Source organism: Dasypus novemcinctus, chromosome 9 (genome assembly GCF_030445035.2).
Source record: "Dasypus novemcinctus isolate mDasNov1 chromosome 9, mDasNov1.1.hap2, whole genome shotgun sequence".
NCBI lineage: Eukaryota > Metazoa > Chordata > Mammalia > Cingulata > Dasypodidae > Dasypus > Dasypus novemcinctus.
Window position 1 is genome coordinate 74,631,889 of NC_080681.1, and position 26,137 is coordinate 74,658,025.

Here is a 26,137-nt window from a genome sequence, read left to right on the forward strand (position 1 = left end):
AAAGGCATTAAGAAAACATTGTTAATACTTAACCCTTTATCTCCATAGACCTGGTTTTCTCACAGTTTCTAGTTGGCTGAAGAGGAGAAAGGAGCTGACACATCTCCTAGTGTCATGATACAGAGACATTCACAAGGTGTCTGTCACAAATCACCTCATTTGCCAGCTGTCTTCATAGGAACAGTGAGGTCTAAGTGGATTAACAGGCAGGAGTTGACCTCTGCTCCCTGAGTTTTTTCTCAGGATAAAGCTGGGTGAAAGTAGCCAGACCAGGCCTGACAATGACTCAGCCTGTGTGTGTGTTTCTGTGTATCTATGTGTATGAGAGGGGGTGGGTATAATGTATTTGTATGAGTACAAGAGAGTGCATGTGGGTGCCTGTGTTAGTGTGTATGAGAGTACATGGTGTGTGTATGAGAGAGAGAGAGAGCTGTCAGCAGTCAAGTTCTCTGTATGTCATCCTTCATAATTGTGAAGTTCCCAAAATCCCAAGAGTTTGCCTACCATGACTCAGTCTTGTCAGATGCACTGAATTTGTTGAGGGGTTCTTGGTTCCCAGACAATTGTGTTTCATTATTTGCAAGTTGCCAAGAAGAATGTTGACATTTCATCTCCCAATGGTTTTTCTTTAGGAAACACAGAAACATAAACGATCGATTCTCCATTTGGCTACTTGCCCAGGAAAGAAAGAGACAAAGAAATACAAAATGCCTCTTAGCCTTGCAGAAAAGCCCACTTATCCATGCTAAGCCATATGAGAAATAAAAAATGTCCATTTTCCTTTCTGAGACTCTATGAAGCTCGTACATTTTTCCTTTTTTAGAGAGTTTTCTCTTATATTGCAGGAGTTTAATAGGGGAATTCATATTGTAAGTATGAGAGACCCATTGTCTGTTCATCAGCAAAAATCACCACCACCACTGCCAGCATCATCATCATTTTTGTTTTTCAGTTTGCAATCAAGAAAGCACTTTCATATATATTATTTCTTTTGCTCTTGTAAATAGAAATTAGTCTCCTTATTTTCTAAAGAAGAAACCTGAGTTTCAGAGAAGTTAGAAGACTTGCCCCAAAACCTTCATTTAATCCTTGAACATCCCAGAATTCAAACCTAGACCTCAGAGACCTGGCCTGATGTTTGGAAGCAAACAATTTTAACACTTCCAGTGCCTTCTCTTTGGTATCTGAATTTAATTTTATCTTGGTTCCCCAATTAGATTTTAAACTTCTACCAGGAAACTCCTGCCCAACAGCCACATATCATTGACTGTCAAACTAGTCTCCTTCTCAGGGACAATTGGCAAATGGTGGTGGCTGAAGCTATAGGACAGGATGAGCTCTCCCAAAGATAGTGTCTGAGGGGCTAGGTGCAGAACCCTAGATATGTGGTTCTGACAGAAACAGAACCCTGAAGAGAAACCTTAGTGAAGGAGCTATTTATAAAGAGCAGATCACGTTAAGGTAATAAATAAGGAATGGTGAGGTACCCAGAGACTAGCACCAGTGGGGGCTGTTACTACCTAGGAAGAATTATATTTACTGGGGCCCAGTGAGAGCTAGATTGTGGAGGAAGTCCCCCTCTCAAAGAGAGTAACTTGGCTATCACCAGAGAAGTAGCATCAAAGACAAGTGAGAACTAGGAAGAAATACCCTGACCTCCTCACCTCCTACCTTATGATCTCCTGCCTGTGCTCATGTTGGTGGAACCAAACAAGGAGCCAGAGAGCAAGGAAGCCCAAGAGACTGGAAGATGCAGTCTGCGAGGATCAGTCTCTAGGCACAGAGGAGGGCAGGGGAGGCATTTGAATTCCCAGTTTGCAACTGGAAAAAGGGAGACTTAGGATGAGTTGCTTTCCTAAGATCATATAGCTGATAACTTCCAGGGCTGAGGATGGAGACTGGGCTATTCAGCCATCCATGCCCAAAGCCTGTTGGGTTCACACATGCACTTTGCACATTTTGTGGAAATCACAGTCATGACGTCATGGGCACACACCATGCCATGTGAGTGTTCCCAAAGCCCTTTCACCTTTATCGTCTTAGCTGGTTCTCCTAAGAACCCCTAGGCTGGACAGGGCAGCCTGCTGTCCGGCCTGGCACACTTGACTCCTTCCCTACATGTAAACTCCCACTCCTTCATCCAGGCCCTGCTCGTGTGTGAATCTCTTTGGGATGCCTCTGTCAAGTGTGTCACAATAAAATCATGAACAGTCCTAGTAACACAAGAACACTTATACTTGGAGCACTCCCTGCCTGCTACACCCTATACTAAGTGTTTTTAATATCCCCACGCTCTGGAGGAAGTGCAATGAGTCTCATTTTAGAGAGAGTTCCCTGCTGAGTCTGAAGTTCCACCAACCTATTTTTAGGACTTTTTTGATATACCTGTAGTATGGCACACATCAGTGTACAGTCATTTGTTATTTCATCTCTGCTTCCCAATAGGATATTCAAGAGTATTAGAGTAGAAGGAACTCCAGCTTCGAAATATGCAAGATCATTGTTTAAATTCCAGCTCTGTAACCTATTAGCCCCTTGCAATTTTAGCGAGGACATTCAGCCTCCCTCCCACTATTGTAAGAAACAACTCTTCCTTCCCAGGCTTGTAGTATGGGTTAAATGACACATAAGAGTACTTCTAGCACAAGAAAATGTTTGACTCTACAACGTCCAGGGGAAATCTGTCGTTTCCCAGAGGGACTTTTGAAGTCAAATAGCTGACATTAGACCCCTACATCTGCTCCAACCAAGACCTACATCTGCATCTTCTGACTCCCAGACCAGAGTGGTCCCTGACCTTGATTAGTCTACATCATGGCCATGAATAACCTTGTGGAGAGATGGGAGCCTGAGGTGGACTGTCTGGTGGCAGACCTACCTAGATGTGGTGAAATTTTTCAGAGCTTGACTCAGGGATGTGTCCCACAGGAGAAATTCCTTGGTAATATTGGCTTTTATTTCCCCAGAGTAGCCCTGTGTAGATACTCATTCTCTCTTTCATTTATCATGGAAAGTTGCCACCAGCAGCCCCAAGGAGCAATGCCCCTGGAATGTGCTTGTTTGCTCTTTCCATCCTTTTTCTCTTCAGTCCTATTCTACCACAGAGCTCTTTGATAGCTACTTGGAACCAGGGAGCAAAGGGGGCCTTAATGCCTCCTCAGCACAACTGTTGTCTATTTGGTGTTCCAGTGAACCTAAGAGTGAAGACTGTGGGGACCATCAGGAGATGGGGGCATTGAAGCTCATTCCTCCTGATCAAGAGTACATGCCGCTCCACCCTGTCCTGTGATGTCCTCACACGGGAAGAAATAAGGCAAGGAAGAGCATCCCACCTCTTTGTCACTGTTCTTCCAATCCTTTCATTTATGATGGGGCTACTTCTTATTCTCTCTTTCATACTTCCCTGAGGTTGAAGGGGTGGCAGCACTGTAAGGTGTTTTACTACAGATTCAACCAAGTACACAGTTCTGGAAGTCAGGTTGTTCAAAGTTCAAAGTCTGTTTGGCCATTCAGTTTCTACCTGAGTGAAGGAAAGGCACGTCACATCTCTGAATGATTGTCTTCTGCATACTGGGCTCTGTTCTCAGCACTGGGCATAAAGAATGAATAAAGCAGGAAGCAGATGTGACTCAAGCAATTGGGCTCCTGTCTACTATATAGGAGGTCCAGGGTTCCATTCCTGGGGCCTCCTGGTGAAGGCAAGCTGGCCCATGCAGCAAGCTGGCCCACGCAAGACTGCTGGGCCTCACAGAGAGCTGGTGCAGCAAGATGACACAACCAAAAGAGACACAGAAGAGGGACAATAAGAGATGCAGCAGCCCAAGGAGTTGGGGTGGTGCAAGAGATTGAGCACCTCTCTTCCACTCCAGAAGGTCCTAGGATTGGTTCCCGGTGCCGCCTAAAGAGTAGACAAGCAGACAGAGAAGAACATACAGCGAATGGACACAGAGAGCAGATGGGGGGAGTGGATAAATAAATTAATCTTTTTTCAAAAAAAGAATGAATAAAGCAAAGTTTTATACACGATTGGAATTTCACTCTACTGGGGAAAGGCAGAAAATCAACAAATGAATATATAATATTTCAGACAGTATCAAGTGCCATGAGCAAACCTGAGGCAGGGATAAAGAATGAGATGCAGTCTAACAGGCAGGGTATGCTCTGTTGGTTGAGGCAGTGTCCTGATAAGGTGGCACTGCAGAGATATTAGTCCTGGGATTCCAAAGATATGCTTTGAGTATTCCCCCAGGCTCCTTAAAAACATCCCACAGTGAATTCATGGGAAAGTATACAGCACATTGATAAATCCAGAATGCATTTAATAATAGAAGGTTGAAGAAACAGAGGACTTAGCTTTGGGGCAAGGTAACACTCTAATCAGAGGGCAGTCATTGGAGAAGGGACCTTATGTCAATGTGTAGCAGTTCTCAATGGCAGAGTGAGAAACACTGCATAGGGTTACAGGGAGAGAGATTTCCAGGTCATGAAAAGAAGACACAATGTAGAGGAATAATTACTGCTCCCTACACTGAGAACGTGGAGCTGAATTCTCAGCTTGTCCATTAATTCTGTACCATCTCAGGACTCTACATTTATCTCACCATCGTTTTCCTCATTCATCGAATAAGGAACTTGGATCAGTTAATTTTAAGGTTTTCTCTGGCTCTAACGCTCTGTACATCTGTGAATGTGTAAAAGGTGTTCGAGAATGAATGGTCTGGGCATCTTAGTTTATAAGGGAGTGAATTCCCTACTGGTAGTATCCAAATAACTGGACCTCAGACTTTAAGGAAACTTCTAAAAGGGATTCATGCATCTACTAGAAGAAATTAATTTTTATTGCATCCCCATATCTTATCAGACACTATGCTAGGTGCTTTACATAAATTTTCATTTAATCCTCTCAATCATGCAAGATAAGTTAAACTGAGAGGTTAAGTGATTTGTCTGAGATCACACAAAGCCTGGAACACAACCTAGATATTCTGATTCCATGCAATAGTTCCAATACCCAAAATGAGGATAATAAAATAACCTCAGAAAATGAGGTTCCTCGTGCCTTCTGGTCATACCTATTCCTCTCTCACAACAGTAATTCTCTAAGCTCAATGTCAAGAATATACTATTCTGAGAACCACGCAGACTACTTTTATCTCCTGGAAATATGAAATCATTATTATTTCAGACTTTTCTACTCCCCAAAGCACAGAACTGTGACTGCTGAAAGTTGGGCTTAATCTGTGCCATCTATTGAGGCTAACGGTGACGAGGGACTAGAAGCCTCAGAATGTCTAGTGCAGAGTCAGTGACAGCCCTGGAGTGTAAATCCCTTGAAATATCATCGCCCTCTGAATTGTACCCTCGTAAGCCTATGATTTTCTATAACTGGCCACCACAGAGGCTAATTTTAAAGGCAAATGTTTTTACTCTTAACTTGAATCATCAACTAGGCCGGAGGTGGGGGGGGTGCCGGGTTCTGGGTAGTGTGTTCATTTACTAAGTACCTCCTGCTCTTTAGGGCCTATTCTAGGCACTAAGGATATGGCAAGTGAGCAAAGTAATATCCCTACCTTTCATGAAGTTTACATTCTGATTGATTCACACACATTCCTTAATTTATAAAAAGTTCAGAAAAGTGGGGAAACAGATATCTTAAAAATAGAATGCATTGGTAGGTACTTTCCATGACAGCATAAGAATGATAAGGGAAAGGGTAGTGGAGAATGTAAATCTCTTTGGATAAAAATTATCAACCATAGGCTTAGAACTATGATGATCTTATTTTCCCAAACATATTTGAGACATTGTCTGGCAGTACTTTTAATTATCTTTAATTTTCTTTCTCATCTCTAAAACTGATTCCTATGAAAGCTTTTTTTCCAGAAGTTTAAAAGTGAAATTACTATTAGGAATATATTTAGTGACTCACTTTATTTACAAGATGAAAACCATATCCAAAGCAAAATCCCACAAAGTATGACTATAAGGACCATATTCTGTTCATCTTGGCATCCCCCAAATTGAGTCAAAAATAGGCATTCAATAAACCTTGGTTAGTTGAATAAACGAATGAATGTTCACATACCTATTTATAACATGGTAGAAGAGCTGAAACAAGTATTACCCTAAAGCATCCAGAAGATGTGAGCACATTGTGGAGAGAAACAAGGAAAGGAGTACTAATGATTGGTGGCATCAGTTGATAGGACCCGACAAGCCTTTGGGACCAGAGGGAATTTTCAAATGAAAACGCTCAAGTAAAAACCATGTCCTTCCTTTCAACAGGGCGTTGTTGCTGGCGCTCGTTCCAAAGGAGAACACAAACAGAAAATCTTTTTAACCATCTCCTTTGGAGGAATCAAAATCTTTGATGAGAAGACAGGGGTAAGTAAAAGAATCACATGGCATTGTGAAATTGAATCCATTGACAGATGTACCCTCAAAAGTCCCTACTCTCTGGTCAGGAATATCAAACAAGCATAAAAACACATAAAGCAACTGACAAACTTGATCAACTGTGATCATCCATCAAAGGGAGTCTCTTTCCTGATCTGGCCATAGCGTTACTGCACCGTGTTTCTTACAGTGTAATTGTAATAAAAGTGTCACACGATCCTGGTGATCTAATGGGAGATTGATGAGCTTTGAAGAGCTGTGAGTAATGTGACAGTTTAAGTTAAATTTCTTTGTGTGATGGCAACTTTAATGGCATGCGTCCTGGAGGGAGATGCATGTACATCTTTTGACTCGGTCAAAGCATCCAGACTCTCAAGTTTAACCTGTAGCACTTTGCAATTGCTGTAATAAGAATAGAGTTCCCAATTTTAAAAAACTCATTGCATGACCAGGAAATGTAAGGGCTGATATGTTTGTTGAATCCACCACGCGTTGGTTTGTGTTTTCGTCCACTTCACAGCTGCAATTAATTCCCAGACTCATCCCCAGAGCTCGCCTGACATTGTTGCGCCTATTCATTGACGGTAAAAGAAGAACAGAAAAAAGCTGTATGATCCATTTTGCCAAGGGAGCAAGAGTCAAAAAGACATGATTTTCTTTCATTCATTCAGTGATTTACAGTTCATGAAATGTCACATATCTCACTTTCTTTGAACTTCACAAAGATAATTTATCAAGCACTTTTTAAAGCAATCAACTGGTCAAATTACTTAACCTTGATCATTTTGCATTATCATTTTCTGCCATCTGTTCTGATTTGCTACCATAAGAAGAGTAACATATAACTTAAAAGTATAGATGGGTTTTCTTGAGGTAAATGAAGTTGTAGAAAAATTACTCCTAAATAACTAGGAATAATAACTTCCATTCATTGAGTAGTTTCTATATAAATATATATTAAGTGCATTTTAGTCACTGTACATGCATTATTCTGTTTAATCCTCATCATAATCCTGTGAGATAATAGCTGCTTCATCAAGTTTTTAAGTGCCAGAATTGTTGAAGGCCCTTTATATAGGTCCCAACTCATTCAATCCTCACAACTATATGAAGTAAACAGTATTGTTATCTCCATTTTACGGAATACACTAAAGACAGAAGAGTTATGTAACTTATTGGAAATAAGGGGTAGCTGAGACAGGATTAGAAATGAGACGGTCTGACTCATGAATCCATTTGCTTAACTATGATGCCTGTTATAGTTCAGGATAAGTGATTTTCTCCAGACTGGGTAGACAATAGTTTGGAGACCTGTGCCCAGTTTTAAATCTTACATTTTAAGGAGGATGTAGGCAAACTGAAGCATATCCTGACCAGGGCAAGCCAAGGTCTATTCACAAAGAGACATAGGCAACACACGTTTTAGGCAACACATAAGGTCAGAGAGGCTTTTGGCTTGTGGAAACACAGAGGATATTATAAATCCTCTAGCATCCTATGGGAGTCAAATAATGTGGATTAAGCCTAGCTCTTATATTTTCATACTGATATTATAAACCCCATTATTACAGTATCATCTGTAGTCTCTTCACAATACACTCCTGCCTATCACCATAACAACCAGTATAACCAAAGTGATAGGCACTGAGTTTCAGAAACTTTATCTAGTCCAGAGTCCATGTTTCAGGCTTTGCCATTCTATCTTGTACCCCACCATCAAATAGGCCCAGGTTATTAAATTCCTAGATTTTAACTAATGACGAAAGGTGCTTTACATTCTTTACCTTAATCTAAGTCCTCGGTTACAGGTGGCTAACCTGGCACCAATAGAAGATACCAGCAAACTTTGTAGAGCTATTTTTGATTGTTTAGCTAGACACAAAAGAGAACAACTACAAAGTCATTATTTCAGCCCAAAGCCATTTGGCTCTGTGAAGAAAATGCCAAATCCCTGGTGGAGAATCAGGAAGGAGGCAGACTTAAATGTGTTCTCTCTGGCTTTGTCCATTTCAGGTCTGTTTGATTAACATTAGGCCTCCGTAGCATCAGGCCTCTGCAGCTTTACTTGTTCATATGCCTCAACACAAGTCCTGGGAAAGATGGTTGAATGTGCTGGACATACTGAATGTGCTGAAGTTGAGACAGAAGAGGGCAGGGACCCCCAGTTAGTAGTCTTTACCTCTCCAAAGGGTTATCTAGGAGAAGCCAGAGCAACTCGTACTGATTGATGGAAAGCACAAGATAGAAGTCTCAAGGAGCCAGGTTTAGGTAATGGGTAAGAAGAATTTCACTCTCAGCCAGTCCCATTCACCAGTTAGATGGGCCTTCTCTTGAGTGAGTTTACCATCCCTGGGCATATTCGAGCAACAACTATATGATAGGGATATTGTTGAAGGGATTCAATTAGAGGATGAGATACTGAATAAAGCCACTCAAGTTGATATCTGAGACTCAAGGTTCGATTCATTCTCTCCCCAAAGTCATGCCTATTGATGTACTTTTTCTGAAAATCCTGCATTGGGAAGTATGAGCAGGAGCAGTTTACTAAACCTTTGTTGTTGCCCAGCAGGAGATGGACTGAATTGTGCAGGATAGAAGTCTAAGTGAAGTGTTTTGCCCTACATATCAAAGAAATGGAAAACTGGGTCTTTGTCATTTGGAATGACAAATTTTAGTTGTTTATCTTCTCTGAGGTATTTCTGCTCAAGCTTGACTGCCCTTTTTTTTTTCCATTCCAAGAAAAGAAACATTAGCAGAATGTGACAATAGCTAGAATTTTAAAATCCAAAAGCTGTCAAAAATGGTTTGATCCCAATTAAAGAGACCCTTTGCAGCAATTTACACCCTGTCATGAATTTCAAAGGGCTCTTGATGCCAATTCTTACATGAGTACATTTTGTTTTATTATTAGCATGTTGCAGGGAATAAATCAATATTGAAAGCTATTCATATTTTCAGATACATAGGTATTGCTAATCTATCAAAGGGATCATTGGATGTGCAGAAAGTGTCGTTTATAAACATACTGTTATTAGTAGCAGTAGGAGGAGTTATAATTTCCATAGAGCAAATCAGGAGTAGAGATGTTTCCCCATCAATATGTTATTCAGTCCTCAAAGCAAACCAAGTATGTACCAAGGCAGGAGTGACACCATCTTCACTTTGCAGATAGGGAAATGGAACAGAGGTTCTTGGGGTGTCTCTAATTTGACTGTGGGCTCAGAATAGACCTTCTAACTCTAAGTCCTGTGTCTTTCCAGTGAGCCTTGCTGACACTTTTCTCTGAACATTTATAATTTTGTTCCAAACTGTGAGTACAATTTTATGCCCCCAAAGATAAGGTGTTTTTTTTTTTTCAATGTAAAGCAATGGCCTTCAGCCAGTGCCTATTTAACTCTATGTGCACCCTCCTAAGCACATTACAACAATTCTTTGAAGTAGATGCTATGATTATCCCCATTTTACAGATGAGAAAACTAAGGTCCAAATAATTTCAGGTAACAGCTAATAAGTAACAGAGTTGGAATTCAAACACAGGTAGTCTGTTCCAGAATTCTTGATGCAAGTGAAGTTTTACTATTAGTAACAAATCACATTTTATAAATGAGTCTCATGTATATATAATGTAAAGCAAATTTAACATTATCCCTTTCTTATTGTCATCATTATTTTTATTCTGATGGCTTTCTTGAATGAAGGTACAAGGGGTGGAATTAAAATGGGGACTGCCTGTGGGGTAGTATATTATACCAATGAACTTCATCCATAGTTTGTCTTGGGTAGATAAAATGTTGACACACACTGGTTTGGCAATAACCTAGTGGATTCCTTTTCTGCATTATGTGCTGCTCTGTTTTCTGGAGATTCAGAGATCAATAAGACATGATTTTTGCCCCTGAATTGTTCAGAATGTTTTGGCAAAACCGGACTCACAAAATGAAGTGACAAGCAGCTACAACACAGATGTGAACAAAGAGGTGCTCAGGGGATCAAGGTCTAGCTTTGCCTGGAAGATTCTTGGACATTTTCACAGAAGAAGATACACTGACTTAATGGAGGAGGGTGTTGGAGAGGATCAGGAAAGCCAGTGAGGGAAGAGCAAATAGTATTCATAAGTACACAGATGTCTACAAGAGGAAGATATGTGAGTTCCTTCTTCCTTTCCTTCTAGGAAACATTTATTGAGCATCTGTTCTGTGCCAGGCACTGCCTTAGGCACTGAAAGCACAAAAATGAATAAGACTGTATGTGTTTGTTTGCCACTGTATATCTCGTTAACACAATGCCTCACAAACAGTGGGTGCTCAGTAAGACTTACTGCATTAAAAAAACATAATAATTTAGGGATTGAAAGTCATCAAATGTACAGAATGACTAGGGCATAGCAGGTAGCAGGTGAAAGGTAGAAAGTGGTCCAGGAGTCAGTATTGTCCCTAGTTAACAGATGAGTAATTGTGTCTTAACTATAATGGCTGCACTTAAATTTTCAGCTGATCGAATAATTTATTCTTCAGTGAAAGCTGGATGCCACCTGATTTGAATCTCATCAAAAACTGGTCTGTCCTTCCTTTAGTCCTGAGTAGATATTTTGAACAGGAGTGAGAGAGAGCATCTGAGATGGAAGAAGGAAACCTGGTCCCAGGAAGGGAGACAAGGAAGAGAAGGCTGCAGAGCAGGATGCTGGACCTGCTGGTGTATGGCACCTGGCAGTCTCTGAGACATTCCCATCATCTTGGACTCACTGAGCTAGTGCTGACGAGCACCCAGCAAACAGAGTTTGTGTGGTTTATAGCAGACTCTCATGGACACTGACTCACTTGGCTCCCAACAATTCTTCAAGGTTTTAATTACCCCCCTTTTATAGATGTGGCCACTAAATTAGGTTAAATGATTTGCCCCAGGTTATTATGTATAGCAGACTTTGAATTCAATGTTGTAATTCCTAAGCTCATTTTTTCCCCTTTACTTCAGAGGTTCTCAACTTTGCTTGTTTCCCCCTCTAAGGGGTGTTTTGAAAATTTGTGTGGGCATTTTTGATGATTACCACTATTTAGGGAGGAGGTGGTAATACAGGAATTTTTAGGGGCCAAGAATACTAGATAATTGTGAAATGCACAGGACAGTTGCACACATCAAAAATGTTTCCTGTGTTCTGTGACTTCTAAATATCTTGCCAGACATTCACGCAGATGACAAACCTGAACCTAAAACCTGTTTCCTTTTCCATATAATTCAGGGATTCTTAACCTTTTTTGTTCCATGGACCCCTTTGCCAATCAGGTGAAAACCATGGACCCCTTCTCAGAATGTAGTGGCAAATAGTTTTATGACACTCAACATCGGCATGTCTTTAAATTTTAGGATTACTCAAAATTATGTTTTACAACTTTCCCATAATTTCAATACCTGATAACCTAACATGGTTCGACATCTGTTCAGTCATTTTTGGCAAACATTTAGAAATTTGAGTTTTCCCATGGTGTCATAAAACCATCTCCACCATCTTTACCAACCATTTTGTAGGCAGTTATCCACTGCACTCAGAACATGCTACATCAAAATAAAAATCATACTAGGGCCATACTGTTCTGTGTATTATTTAATAAGTATACCACACTCACACCAACAAGTCCCCACAAGAATAATGTTTTTTTGACCCTGGGGAGTCCATGGTCCCCTGGTTAACAACCCCTGATATAAACAAAGTATTTTTGCACAGTATTCATAATACTAAATTTTCCATAAATACAATGAAATTGAGAGAAAGATATACTTTGTTTTGTTGACACCTTATCACAGAATGTTCACCGTTTTGGAAAATCACATCACTGTGATGCTCTTCATGTTTGCATTTGCCAACACAACACTAATGTACCTCTCACTCTCACATAAGTCTAGTCACTTGTATCCTCTTTAAAAATGTCATATACAAAGAAAAGAGTGCTGACACTATTGAGTTGGATATTGACTTCAACCCAAACTTACTTTAAGAAGGTGCAAACGTGATTGTCATTGTATTCTTCTATTGTAGTTGTAACTAATCATTTATACATGGAAGTTCACTTTTTTTTCACAAATTATCTTCTTTAATTTCTCCTTTATGTGACAGGGACTTTTTAAATTTTTAAACTTTATGTGTGGAGGTAGAAATAGTAAAGGGACATTATAAAATATTCTTATAAAAAGGAATTGTTGGGTCTGATAGGATTGAACATCTCTGATTAGATCATGCTGCCATTTTCACTGGTTAATTTACTCATTGATTCATTTTACAAATGCTTATATAGCAAAAGGTAAATTCTGCTTGGTAGGTAGGGATGAAGCAGCCTGAAACCTTTCCTTCAAGGAATCTACAATCTAGGAGGTAAGGTATGACATCTCTACAAATAACTAAAAACTCAAAGCAAGAATAATGGCTATAATAATAAGAGAAGGATATCAACATTATCGTGAGAGTTCAGAAGAAAGAATTATTACTTACATCTGAAAAATAATATGGAATGATTTAGGAAGAAGGGACTGAACCTTGAAGGACAGACAGGGTTTCAAGTTGGAGAATAAGAAGATTAGTGTGCAGGCAGAGAAATAATGAAGAATATCTGTGAAGGCCCTAAAGTGGGAAAACCATGGGTGAGTGAGATGTTCAGTTGGCATGGGTAGGAAGATGTGTGAATGTTAGCACTGGGATATAAAACTGGGAAGGTAGGCAGGGGTCAGATTTAGGAAGGTCTAGAATGCAAACTAAAGACTTGATTGACCCATGTCCATTCTAGCCTCAGTTACTATTCAATGTACTCTCTGGCCCTGAAGCTATACTAGATATACAGAGAGGCCAGTATTGTTACAACAGGGCCACCCCTAGCCCAGAAGTACCGAGAAAGACCCCTTTCTTTAAGGCTCATTGCCAGTTGCCATTGTTGGAATAAGTATACAAACTTATATAAAAATGGTCACATTTTTGATGACTATACTCTGATTAGTTTCTCTTAGAATTATGCAGTGCACAACCTGCCCAGCTCTCTGCAGGAGACCTGGGAGTATAGTCAGGGGATGAGCAGAATGCCAAGGACATTCTTGCCATTTCCTACCCATGCCCCACACTGTTCACTTTCATGATTTGTTCAAGATGAACCTTGAATGCCCTTGACCCTTTACCTAGTGAACATCTCATCTTTCAGGACCAGTAATATAAGCAATAATAACAGCTGTAACTCAACACAGTGACCAGTTTTCAAGTCCTTTCTGCAGGCCACCTGCTTTATTAAACTAAGTGCTTTATGCATTTCATCCTCACAGTGGGATTCAAATCCAGATCTGAATCCACAGCCCAGTATATTAATGACACTAAAGAGGCCAAATGGGGAAAGTAGATTTGGCCCAATGGATAGGGCATCCGCCTACCACATGGGAGGTCCAAGGTTCAAACCCAGGACATCCTTGACCTGTGTGGAGCTGACCTACACGCAGTGCTGATGCGCACAAGGAGTTCCATGCCACGCAGGAGTGTCCCCCATGTAGGGGAGCCCCACATGCAAGGAGTGCGCCCTGTAAGGAGAGCCACCCATTGTGTGTGTTTGGGGGGGAAAGTGCAGCTTGTCCAGGAATGGCGCCGCATACATGGAGAGCTGATGCAGAAAGATGATACAACAACAACAAAAAAAACGAGACATGGATTCTGGGTGCCGCTGACACAAGCAACACAGAAGAACACACAGTGAATGGACACACAGAGCAGACAACTGGAGTGGGGGTGGAGCAGAGGGAGGGGAAAGAAATAAATAAGAAAATAAATCTTAAAAAAAAAAATAAAGAGGCCAAATGGCATTAGTGGAAGGAATGTGGACTTGAGATCCTGGACTGGATTGCTCTTGACCAACTGTGTAGATATTAAGCAGTTATCTTAATGTGTCTGTTTACTCATCTATTAGATGGGGAATAATAAAAGTCCCTATGTCTTAGGGTTAGAATAAGACTAAATGAGGATGTGATTTAATCCCCTAAAACTTAGAATAGTACCTGGCACAATAATAAGCCCTCTCTTTGTGCTTATTATTATATTAACTATATTGTCACCTCTCCTGTGCAGTCTTTTTTATGTCCTCTAAGCAGAATTAAGCAATCTGTTTGTAATGCTCCTACAGCATTCTCTGTTCACCTTTATCATAGCACAGATCTTCTGCCTCATTATGAAGTTACTAATGCCCCCATCAGACGACAGACTCTTCGAGGAACCTTGTCTCATCCATTTTGCTGTATCTGCAGGGTCTAATATAGAGAGCCTGGCGTGTGATAGAGATATTCATTCATTGAACATTAAAGGAAGGAGTGAAGGTAGTTAGGGAGGGAGGGGATAATGAAAGACAGAGGGAAGGAAGGAACCAGTAAATAATGAATAAGTCAACTTATAATGAAATGCTAATTGTCTGGGCCAGATATTGGAGACCAAGATGCTACATATAAAAAATGCTAATTTTTTCATATAGGCAGTGAGTGCAGAAAGAATAATTTACATGATTCAGGGTTACCCAGTCAGATGGAAGGTCTCTTAGGCATCAATTAACCCCCTCATTTACAAATGAAGAAACCTGGAACTGAAAAAGAAGTGACACCTGAGACCTCCCAACAAATTGTTTGCAAAGGCCTAGACTTGAACATCATTCTGGAAACATCTGAGTTACTCTCTGATGCTCACAGAGCAGGATGTAATAAATGTTCCCTCCCTCCATTTCTTTAGTTTGCCTTTCTTTTCCCTCTGTCATCTTTTGTCTCTACCACATCCTCATGCTCTTTGCTTGTTTCTGTCCTGCTCAGGGCTCCCACATGCCCCACAAAGGCCTCAGATATGCTTTAATATCAAAAAGGTAAAATATTTAGGAGGGACAATTGGGCCTCCATATGTTTAGTGTCTTGTTCAATATATTGGATTTTAATTTATCACCATAAAAATCACTTTAAATCTCAATAGTGTTAGAAATTGGCACTGTCAGGAAGCTGCCTTTGTAAGATGATATAGAGGGCCATGTGTTTGTCTTTCATGACAGGGAAAAAAGAATATTCATTTTACCCTGGATATTGAGACTGTAAATGTTTTCAGGCAGGTTTGGTAAACTCAGCAAAGTAATGTCTTTCTCTTAATGGATCACCTTGTCAATCTTGGTCTTTAAGGAGCAAAGGAGATGATTTTTGAGCTCCTTTTGCATGTTTGGTCGCATTTAATATCATCCCCTAAGAACTCAGCTAAGTAGCTATTATTATTTTAGTACAGATGAGGAATCTGAAACTCAGAGAGGTTAAGGGACTTGCAGACAGCCAGTGAGTGGCTGAGCTGGCTGCTGACCCAGGCATAGCCTGGCTCCAAGTACCTGTGGTGACTTTCCCCTTCAAGGGCATGGTTAGGTGCCTTGCAAGAAAGTTGGCATTTTATCTGCTTCCTTTCTTCAGGGGAAAAGAAAATTGCCCTTTGGGTTATCTTCATGTGGAGAGGTCTGATCATTGAAGGCTTGTGAGGAAGTGTTTGGGCCCCTGAACAGATTGTTTTAGCCAGATCTTGATCTCAAAGGTCAAGATATTGTGATTTTGTGATACCCACAATATCACCTAAAAATGCCATGTGGCTCTGCATGTGGTTTATCGACTTGCTCTCTGAGCCTCTGCTCTCTCATATGAGACGAGAGTAAGGCTCGCTCTAGATCAGGGGTTGGCAACTTCTTCTTAAATGCCGGGTAGTATATTGTAGGCTTGGCAGGCTATGTAGTCTTTGTTGCAACTCAGCTGTTGAATTTTGCCATTGCAAGATGAAAGTAGCCAGAGACAATGTGTAAATAAATGAATGAGGCAGCGTTCCAATATAGCTTTATTTATAAAAGAAGTATCTAGCCCATGGGCCATAGTGTACTAACCCCTGTTCTGGATGGTTATTAAGAGTTCTTGTTTTCTCATTCTGATCGTATGATCTGCCACCCCGCCCTGTGACCCTATGACAGCATGAACACCTGGTGAAGAGCTCTGGTTCTTCATTTCTAGGCCCTTTAAGGGTTCATTGCTCTTTGGTGCTGAGTTTTTGATGAGTAAATTTGCTTTTTTGTCAACTTTAAAGGTAAATCTTAATCTCTGAGGATATGTATTATTTATTGCTGTCATTTGTTGAGCACTTACTGCCCCACACTGCTAAGTTCTTGACCCACATTTTTTTCTCATTGAATACTTGCAGTAAGCCTATTAGGTAATGTCTCAGTTTCCTGGCAGTGGTTTGGTTTAAACAATGGTAATTCGTTGGCTCGTGGTTTTGAGGCTAGGAGAAATCCAAAATCAGGGCCTCATAAGACAATGCTTTGTACTCAAAGGCTGAGGCATTCTGGGGCAGGCTGTCAGTGCTCCTTGTTCCTTGGCTTTTCTGTCCCATGGCGATGTCCTCTCTTTTCTCTTCCGGGTCCCCCTGACTTCCAGTTGCATTTCCTCCATGTGGCTTTCTCTTCATAAAGCCTCCAGTAATAAGGTTAAGGCCCACCCTCACTCATGTGGGACATCCCTTAACTAAAAATGACGTCTTCAAAATGCCCTATTTACAATAGGTTCACACTCACTTGAATGGATTAAGGTTAAGAACAAGTTTTTTTCCTGTGGTACATAATTCATCCTACCACAGGTATGTATTGTTATCCCTATTTTACAGATGAGGTGACTGACACTCAGGGAGGTTAAAGCACCTGACCAGGACTAGTCTTAGTTTTTTACCCATTTACTCATTCAGCAAGTATTTCTTGAGCACCTACTATGTGCCAGGAGTTGTTCTCAGAGATTAAGATATATTCAGCAACATAACAAAGATCTGTATCCTTGTGAAGTTTATATCCCAAATGGGGGAGGCCAGGGGAGGGACACAACAATAAACCCAAATAAATAATATTCTCTGTTAGAAAGTAATAATGGATATGGAAAAAGTAAAAATAAAGGCAGGACAGAGCATTTCTCCCTCCCCCACCGCCATACGTTTTGTCTTTGCAAAAGAGCCTCTGACATGAGTATATTGTAATCGCAAATATTAACGTGCTCTGGGAGCCTCCTATAACTTTGAGGATCAGCTGAGTAATGGAGAAAGACACTTCTGAAAATTCTCATCCAAATTCCAGAGTCCCTTACACTAGATAGATCAGAGCTGTCCGTTTGGGTGTCTCTGCTTTTATTTAGATGGCTGATTGCTTTATATGGGGTCAACGGTTTATTATTTTTCTCTCTTACCCATTTATTCTAAATTTTCATTTAAAATTCATTTTCAATGGCTGTGCCTTGGTTATTGAATAGGCACTTCTATTTTTACAGAGACGCTCCTTACAAGAGCTGTTTGAATGGAAATGGCGATACAGTAATTAGGCACAGCGTTGATATGATGATTCTGTGTGCTTCCCCATCATACTCTGCAGTGGTTGCCTGGGGAGGAGTAGCATTAATAGTTCTGGTTTACAAGAAAAGGAATGTGTTGTCACAGAGAGCAGGAGACTGGGTCAAAGCTAAGAGCCTGCTGAAATCCGCCTCCAGAGGTAGAGGGAGTTCTGTCAGGGGAAATGTGCAGGGGGAGTCCAGGGGCTACGTGACCAGCATCTTGGGAAGAGGTCTGGATTTGGCCTGCATTGGAATTTTCACTCAGTTGCAAATGTGCAGATTGAATTGTAATGATAACAACAACAACAACAGTGGGGATAATAGTAATAATGACGATAGTTGCCTATTTTTGAAGACTTCCTGCTGTGCCTGGTGTTTTTATAAGTGCTTTACATACATCTCATTTAACACTTTTATAAATCATTGCACCCCTTAGCAGCTCAACAGTCTCCTCTGGTGCATGAGAGCAGTAATTAACTAGCAGATCCTCCTATCAGTCTTGCAAAATAAAGATAGTATCACTTTTTTTAAATTTATGGAGATGACTATGGGGTTGAGAGAGGGACAGTGAATTGCCAGGAATTCTCAGCTGTGAAGGGGTGCCCCATCCACCACATTGTTTCATCCCACGCCAGTTTATCAGATAAAGCAAGCAAACTGGTATGTAAATGTGTCTCACACTTATGGTCAGATGTTACCTGGAACAAAATACTTCAGTGATTTTCAGGCTTATTTTGTCATCACTTGCTCTTCTGTAGTATAGTTACTGAATGAATTTATTTTTAATCCTAATATTAACAATGAAAGTGAATTTAATGACTTCATGTTTTTATTATCTTATATTCTGTCTTGAACCTTTCACTGCCTTTCTATGGAATAGGAATCATGATACTAAGTTGGTAAAACATTTGTCTGCCCTGGTTACTTGTAAATATGAAAGACAGGGAGAGTTTCAAACAAGGAAATAGACAGAAATGCTAGACTCTTAGTGACTTAGGAGCAAGGTCCAAGATTTGATCATTCTTTATGTTCCTCTTCATGGCATTGTAGTAGTGCCTTGCAGAGTTGCTTTGCATTCTTCCTTATAGAAGTCAAGCAGCCTCTGGTTTACCTCTTTGTCTAGCTGTGTCCACCTAAAATCTTTGACCATTCCAGGTGGCACTAAATACTATCGACTGCAGTCTCCCTGAGACCAAATGGCAGTTCCATCCTCTTTCAGTGGGCTTGAATGATACAATGTACTTTATTCCAACCACATTTTTCCTTCACAAATTTTCTTTAATTCTAGAGGAAGAGTTGATTGTTTAAAATGTATTAAAGGTTGCATACGATGTATTAAATCTCAACTTCTAGAGCAGGGGTTCTTAACCTTTTATGTTCCACAGACCCCTTTGCCAGTCAGGTGAAATGAATACTACTGTAATTTATTTATTGCATACATTCATAAGTTGACTTTTTTCAATTCAAGCTCACAGACCCCTCCATGGACCCCTGGTTAAGAACTTCTGTTCTAGAGTGATTAATGACCTTAATGTATAGGTAATTTGTTCTCTCCTTTTTTCCTTTCTATGTCTCTCCCCATCCATCAGTTCTTTTTCTCTTCTCCCTCATCTCTTTTCTCCTGCTTTCATATACATGTAGATATATACAACTTTTATCTATTGCTATATACATGTATTTCCAAAGAAGTTATTGAATACTCACTATATATAAGATATAAAGTATAATCTGCTATAAAATAAATATATATTATGTACATTAAAGGGAAGGTAGGGGCTGGTAAAGGAACTAAGCTTTGTTGAGCACCTATTGGCATTAAGTACTTTACTAATATTAAAGTATAAGCTGGAGGACACAAACCCGCCTAATTTTCTCTGTAGCTCTAGCCTCAGCTGTATAGGCAGCAGGTGGGTCTTACTTCTTTCCCCCCATCCTGTGCCCTGCCAGAGAAAGGATCCCAAGCAAGGGCAGAGGCCCCTTTAGAGACCTGTGGGGTCTACACCTCCCACCTTTGATTCCTGGGCACCTGGGTCCTGGAGCACGGGCAAACATGTGTTGGTCAGAGGGATGTGGGGGAGGTTAGGCTAGGAGAGCTGGTGAGGTGGTAAGGGTATGATCAGAGACTGTCCTGTGTCCTGTGCTACAGACACTGTGCTAAAAGAATTATGGCCATTGACTTACTGAGACCTTGAGGTAACACCATAAACTGTAGGTATTACTAACCTCGCTCTACTGGTTAAGATCAGGACCCTGGGGGACGGGTGGAGAATAGAGACACTCTAGAGACACCCAGGACAAAGGCCAGTGGCTTCAGTTCTGATTCGAGCCTGATGCCCTCTGCAGCCCCTCTACTCTTGCTTCAGCCAAATATTTCTACTAGGATCGCCCCAGCACTCATCCCTCCTCCAGTTGCCTCAGTCAGAGTGTAGGGATTTGCCTGCCAGAATGGATTTGACTTCTGAAACTATGTAGGAAATCAGATTTCAAAATCTGCAAGAAATTACCAGGGAAGCATGGCTTCAGTATTCAAATGAAAAATGCTTGCACCTCCAGAGACTGAGGTCTGAATTTTTCATGATGTGTAAGAGATGTGCAGAATATGTTGAAATTCGATATTTAAAATTTTGAAAATAAAGATTTTACTGGCAATTGTTTAAACTCAAGACAGTCCTAGCCTCACTTTCAGGAGAAGGTACTTCATCTTCTATATAAATGGCCCCGACGAGAGTGTCTGTGACTCTGAGATATGGACATGCATCATCTCAGCCTCTGGCAGTGCAATATGATATATTCACCCATGTGAATAGATGCACATACTCTTTCATGTTCATTTCGCCGCTGTCAAAGCCAGTGCTTATGTTTCTTCTCCTTATCTGTGGCCTATGGTACAACCATCCTAACACTTAACAAAAACTTCTTCATCCGATGCAATGATAAAAAGAGTCTGGGATGTGAGAATCTCTTTGTAGTTTTCAAAGTACTTCCACGTTTTTCCTTACTACTGATTTTCCCATTAATCATATTACAGCTTCCATTTTACTGGTGATGAAACTGGAACTCAAAAGGTGTTAATTACTGACCCAAAGCCACACTGTTTTAATTGATCCCTATTTATGTTTAGTGCCTTTTCTATTTATAAAAGTAGCATGCATTTATTGTAGAAAATTTGGGAAATACATAGAAGTCATAAAGAAGAAAATTCAAATGATCTGAAATCCTACCACCTAGATATAAACCCAATCAATATTTGGTATATCTACCACCAGTCTTCTTTACATGAATACAATTTTTTTTTTCAAAATTGTCATTATATTGTATATGCTGCTATGTAACCTACTTTTTAAAAATTTATCCACATCTTTCTTTTTATTAAATATTTTTTACACTATCCTTTTCCATTACTGTACTTTATTCTAGCCTATAAGTGTACCATAGTTTATTTACTGAATACCATATTGTTAGCCATGCAGGTAGCATTGGCATCTTTGGGCACATCTATGATTACTTCCTTCAGTTAAGTTCCAGAAGTATTGGATCAATGTGTACATATATTTAATCTTTTGATCTCTTTTTTTTCCTTTTGGTCAAATTATATTCTAGAAATTTGGACTACCAGGTGTAAGATACTGCCTGTCTCATTACATATTTACCCACATGGATCACTACCATTTATTTTTTCAAAAATAAATTTTAAGCTCTTCAAATTAAACTTTACTTTTAGCTTCTGTCTTAATTGCAGAATCTGCTCATAATGGTCATTATTGGGCAGCAATATAATTATAGAATCTGTGTTTTATGCTGATGGGAAATTGGTTCCTTGGCTTTACCCAGCGATGTGAATAATGCTGAAGGACATTAAGAATGAGCTAAAATTGAATTGTTCACAGGGCTTTGCTTATCATTTCCCATCCCAAGGTGTTAACTAATCTGGACCACCTTTTTGTCCTTGGTTATATGCTCCCTGGCCTACGCTTAAGGTAATATTACTGATTTTCCAGGTATGCATATATAAATGTCACTGAGATGAGAAAAAATTGAAGCTCTTTATTATTGTAATTGAACGTTTCTGACCTTTCACTTTCAGACAGAACAAAATTTACTAAAACATCCATTCCTTCCCATAAAGCTCTATGATTTTGGGCAAGTCATTTCACCTCTCAGAGCCTAAATGTTCTCAGTTACCAGATGGAGATGGCGATGACCACGACTTTCTTTGGAGGTCTCTTGCAGTGATTTAGGCAGACAGAATGCATGTGAAGTTCTTTGCAAATTAAAAAGTGTCCCTCGACGATGTCCACTCCCTTTTCATATGAGGAGAATAAATTTGGCACTCAGCAGATGTTTATGAGTGAACCGCCCCTTCAGGGTTCTTTGTTCTGATACCACTGCATACTTTTGGTGAGCAGGTTTATTGAGCAAAGCGAATGCAGCCCGGGTTCTGTCCAAATGCAGAATTAGTGGGACCTGAAGTGGCCGGTCCCCCCATGACGCGCATCAGTGTGGTTTCTGCCCATGACGCCAGTCCTCCTGCTCCTCAGACGCAGTCTCCTGGAGAACCGCGCAGACCTTAAACCTCTCGAGGCCACTTCTCTAGCCTCAAATACTTCCTGCACAAATCTACTTTTGCTTTTGTTCCATTTTACGCAACTATATGAGCATCCTTGGGGGAGTTAAGGCTAAATATTCCATAGGGTGTAAAATTCCATCCTTTAACCAGGGGCGCCATCAGCACCTTGGAAAAGTCATTTGGTTTTCTTTTCCTGATACGCACATCAGCAAAAATAAAATTCCTCTAACAAACATTTTCTGAGCACTCACATCGACTAGACACTGGGGATATGAAGATGAATCAGAGAATCTCCCTTCCTCCACAGAACTCCTAATCTAGCAGCTGAGTAAACAACCAATTATAACGGTGGTGTGATAAGCAAAATCACGGTGTGGTGGCCTCACTTCAAGTTCATACCTCTGTGAGTGTGTATTAATGCCCTGAAAGGAAAGCAAATAGAATCATTTTAATTAAATGAGCAGATGACATTTAATTGTTCTGAACAGGGAATGTTGGTGCAATAGAGCTATAACACAGAGCTACTATGCAGAGAAAAGAATCACAGCACTGAACATCTCAGAGCAAGGAGTGAAAATCATCTCTCTCTAGCTGTCCTCTGCAACCAAAGAGAACAACGTCCATTCCAAACACTCAAGGCTTTCTTGTTCTTTGCAAAGTATTTTTACAGTCCTAAGCTCTTAGTGGGCATAGGTACAAACAGTAGGTGCTCACTAAAAGAAAAAAATGTACAATGTAGAAGTTGTCTATTTTAATATTATATACTATTAACATATCAGACTAATTTTACAGACAAGGGAACTCAGACTCAGAATTGTGGTAGCCCTTCAGAATTCAAACCCAGGTTTTGTGAACCCCAGCCCCCAAATATTCTCCTCATTAGGCCAGCCTTTCTTTGCTGTCATTTTCTACATATTGTTAAATGGAACCAGAGAAGGTAGATGCAGACAAATGAACCTGAAATGCCATTTCTTAAATTAAAAATGATTTTAGAAAACTGAAAAGAGGGTCGAAAAGGAAGTAGAGAAAAAGAAGCTGATTTAGGACTTCCCCTGGAACACAGTCGCTTTTCATTTACTTCTTATTTTTCCAATCTCTTGCTATGTAACCAAAAGAATTGGAGTAGCAAGATTGATTGGGCAATCAATTGTGTCCCAAGGGCAGTAGCGAAATTCCAGTCTCTTAGGTAATTCAACCTGGAAGGGGGCTTTGCTCTAGGGAACAGCCCCTGTAGTTGGGGATGGATGGGCAAGATGATTTAATAGGTCTCATCCTGCACTAATTGCTAATCTTCCTTGTGGGAACCCCCTTCTCGTGCTGCATTAAAGACTCCATTAATTTGTTTATGTATAAATTCAAGCTACTTTGGTTCTGTCACGCTTTTGAGAGGTTCCATTCAAGAGTCCCTCCCTGGCTTATACCGCCCATTAGGATGCTCCGATAAGATAGATGCATTATACATTTTATTGCCTTGTCTACAGAGCACATGTGACAACTATAAAGTACATTCATGTATAGTATGAATAACTGTCCCAGGGTAATTGATAAAGTAGTCTGTAATAAAGGTAGCTGCAATGGCATTCCTAGATGCCGAGGTCTCTAAGTGCTCAAGAGGAGGGGGTCAGGCACTAAATAAATCCAGTCTTTCAGAAATTGCTGGCATTTAAAAAAAATAGCCAACCAGAATCCTTACGCCCACATTTCACTTTCAAGTGTAATTATTTTATGTTGCAATTCATATCTGCTGACACACTGGAATCAACTCAAATAAAGGAATGCCATAAATCTTGCATTGTTTGGATTAAGCACCCAGTGCCGGAAGAAGTCAAGGAGTAGGCTGCCCCTTTGTGTAAATAGTTTAAAAGAATCAAGTAGCTGGGAAAGATGTAGATCCAGTTAAGACAAATGGTCTAGTAGCGACTATCCAGGCTCAGTTTAAATATCCAAAGCGGTGTTGGGCTCAATATTTCATCCTTGTGGGTGAGCTGTAGGTGTTAGTTATAACAATATTAATGACAGCAGTAACTTATACTACCACTTCTTGAGCTCTTACTATATGCCAGCTACCTTATATATATTAGTGTTTTACCTTCCAAAAATCCTACTTGGGAGAGATTTCTAGCTATGTTACCTGGAACATGTGACTTAACCTCTCTGTACCCCAGACAGTTCATTTGAAAATGTAGATAATTATATTTGTGCAAAATCACAGAGTAGTTGGTAGGGCTAAATGAAGTAATACATGTAAAGTGCATGGCACAGAGTATATCATCAAAAACAATGAGCTGCTATCATCATCATTTCCACCTTACAGGTTAAGAAACCAATCACAGTCTACAAAACTTGCCCCAGGTGGCTGACATAGGATTTGAAACTGGGTCATATTCATTCCAAAGCCTAAATTCATTCTACACTTGCTGTCATTTGCTGGAAATTCTCCATGTTAACTTCCATGCATTGATCCTGTTTCTGAACTTTGAGCTTGGAAGGCAGGAGCTTTGTCTTCTCTAAGTCCCTGTACACCTTCAGCCTGTCCAAAGCTAAGGAGGTGGTGGCGTAACCTCTATTGTTTGGGGGATCTTTCATCTTCTGGTAGCTCAGTAAACGTTGTGTCTTGTCTAGATGGGCATAAGCATGGTCCCTTGAGACTTCTCTGATTTGTAACTGGGACCCCAATGAAAATCTTGTGGCTGTTGTTACAGCAGCTTTATACTCTTACCAGAGAGTATCTGAATAATGAGTGCTCGCTTTGGCAGCACATATACTAAAACTGAGTAATGAGTAACTCTGGTTGTCCTGCCATGACCATCTATGTTTCTTCTCCAGCTATGTTTCTTCTCCAGCTGTTCTGCAGTAAGATTGGTTTTGCGAGGTGGGAAAAGTGCAAGAGGAATCAGAGGATCCAAGGTAGAGGCCACCCCCAACTCTTTCTCTGACCAGCTGTGTGTCCTTGAAAGTTTCTCGGCTCCAGTGTCCTTGCTGGGCCAGATGTAGCCTCAGCCCTCTAGAGCCACGAAGCTTGGAGAGCTGCAGGTTTTCCAGGCTGAGGCAGGGACAAGACTGGCCTCCCTCCCACATTGAAAATCCCATGATCTGCCTGAGACTTTCATAACTAGTGCTGCAAAGGAAGTAGACTTCAACATTTCAGAAAGATTTTTCAGCATGAGGGCACAAACTAGAGTTTTATATTAATATGCCTTTGACAAAAATATGTCATTCATCAAAATCCTCCCCTCATCACCAGGCTTCTGGGTGATTACTGTTCTAGGGAAATACTGAATTCAGCGTGATCCCTTCATTTGGTAAAGATAGGGAGGCCAAAGAGATGCAAGCCAAGGGCTCCTGCAGAGAAAGGGCAAGTGTGTGTGTTGGGGCAGTGCTGTAGGCCTGGGTAGGGGTGGCTCAAGCATGTCAGGAGTAGCTGTGTCCGATACTGGAGTATGATGTCCCCAAGGCTGTCTTCAGCCTGCAGGCTGCTGATCCAGGTATTTGTAATCAGTGGACATTTTAATTCTATTGCTGACCATTTACCAAGATTGAGCCCTCACCTCTACCCCCCTTTTCTCTGCAGACCCTGCATGATACACTAAATTTCAGACCCTCTTGTGTATCTTGAACTCACCAGCCTCCAAGTCTTTGCTCCTGCTGTCCACCTTGCACCTCACCTCAACTCAGTCTTGTCAGTTGTTACATTATCATTTTCTTTAACACATGGGAGCAGATATCCTCTCAGATCAGAGAATGACTGTCAGATGGTCTGAAGTTCAGATCCCACTTCTCCTGCAGGCCTTTCTG

At 40.5% G+C, this 26,137-nt stretch overlaps 1 protein-coding gene across 7 annotated transcripts in view; it reads left to right on the plus strand.

Moving 5' to 3' along the window:
- The window catches only part of DAB1 (DAB adaptor protein 1), a 1,209,360-nt gene that overhangs the window by 1,056,822 nt on the left and 126,401 nt on the right, over positions 1 to 26,137 (plus strand). For all 7 annotated transcript variants that reach the window (XM_071217425.1, XM_058303509.1, XM_071217424.1 and 4 more), the window contains one exon: positions 6,286 to 6,384. In XM_071217425.1, the coding sequence (XP_071073526.1) occupies positions 6,286 to 6,384 (99 nt within the window). The remainder of the gene's footprint in view (positions 1 to 6,285; positions 6,385 to 26,137) is intronic.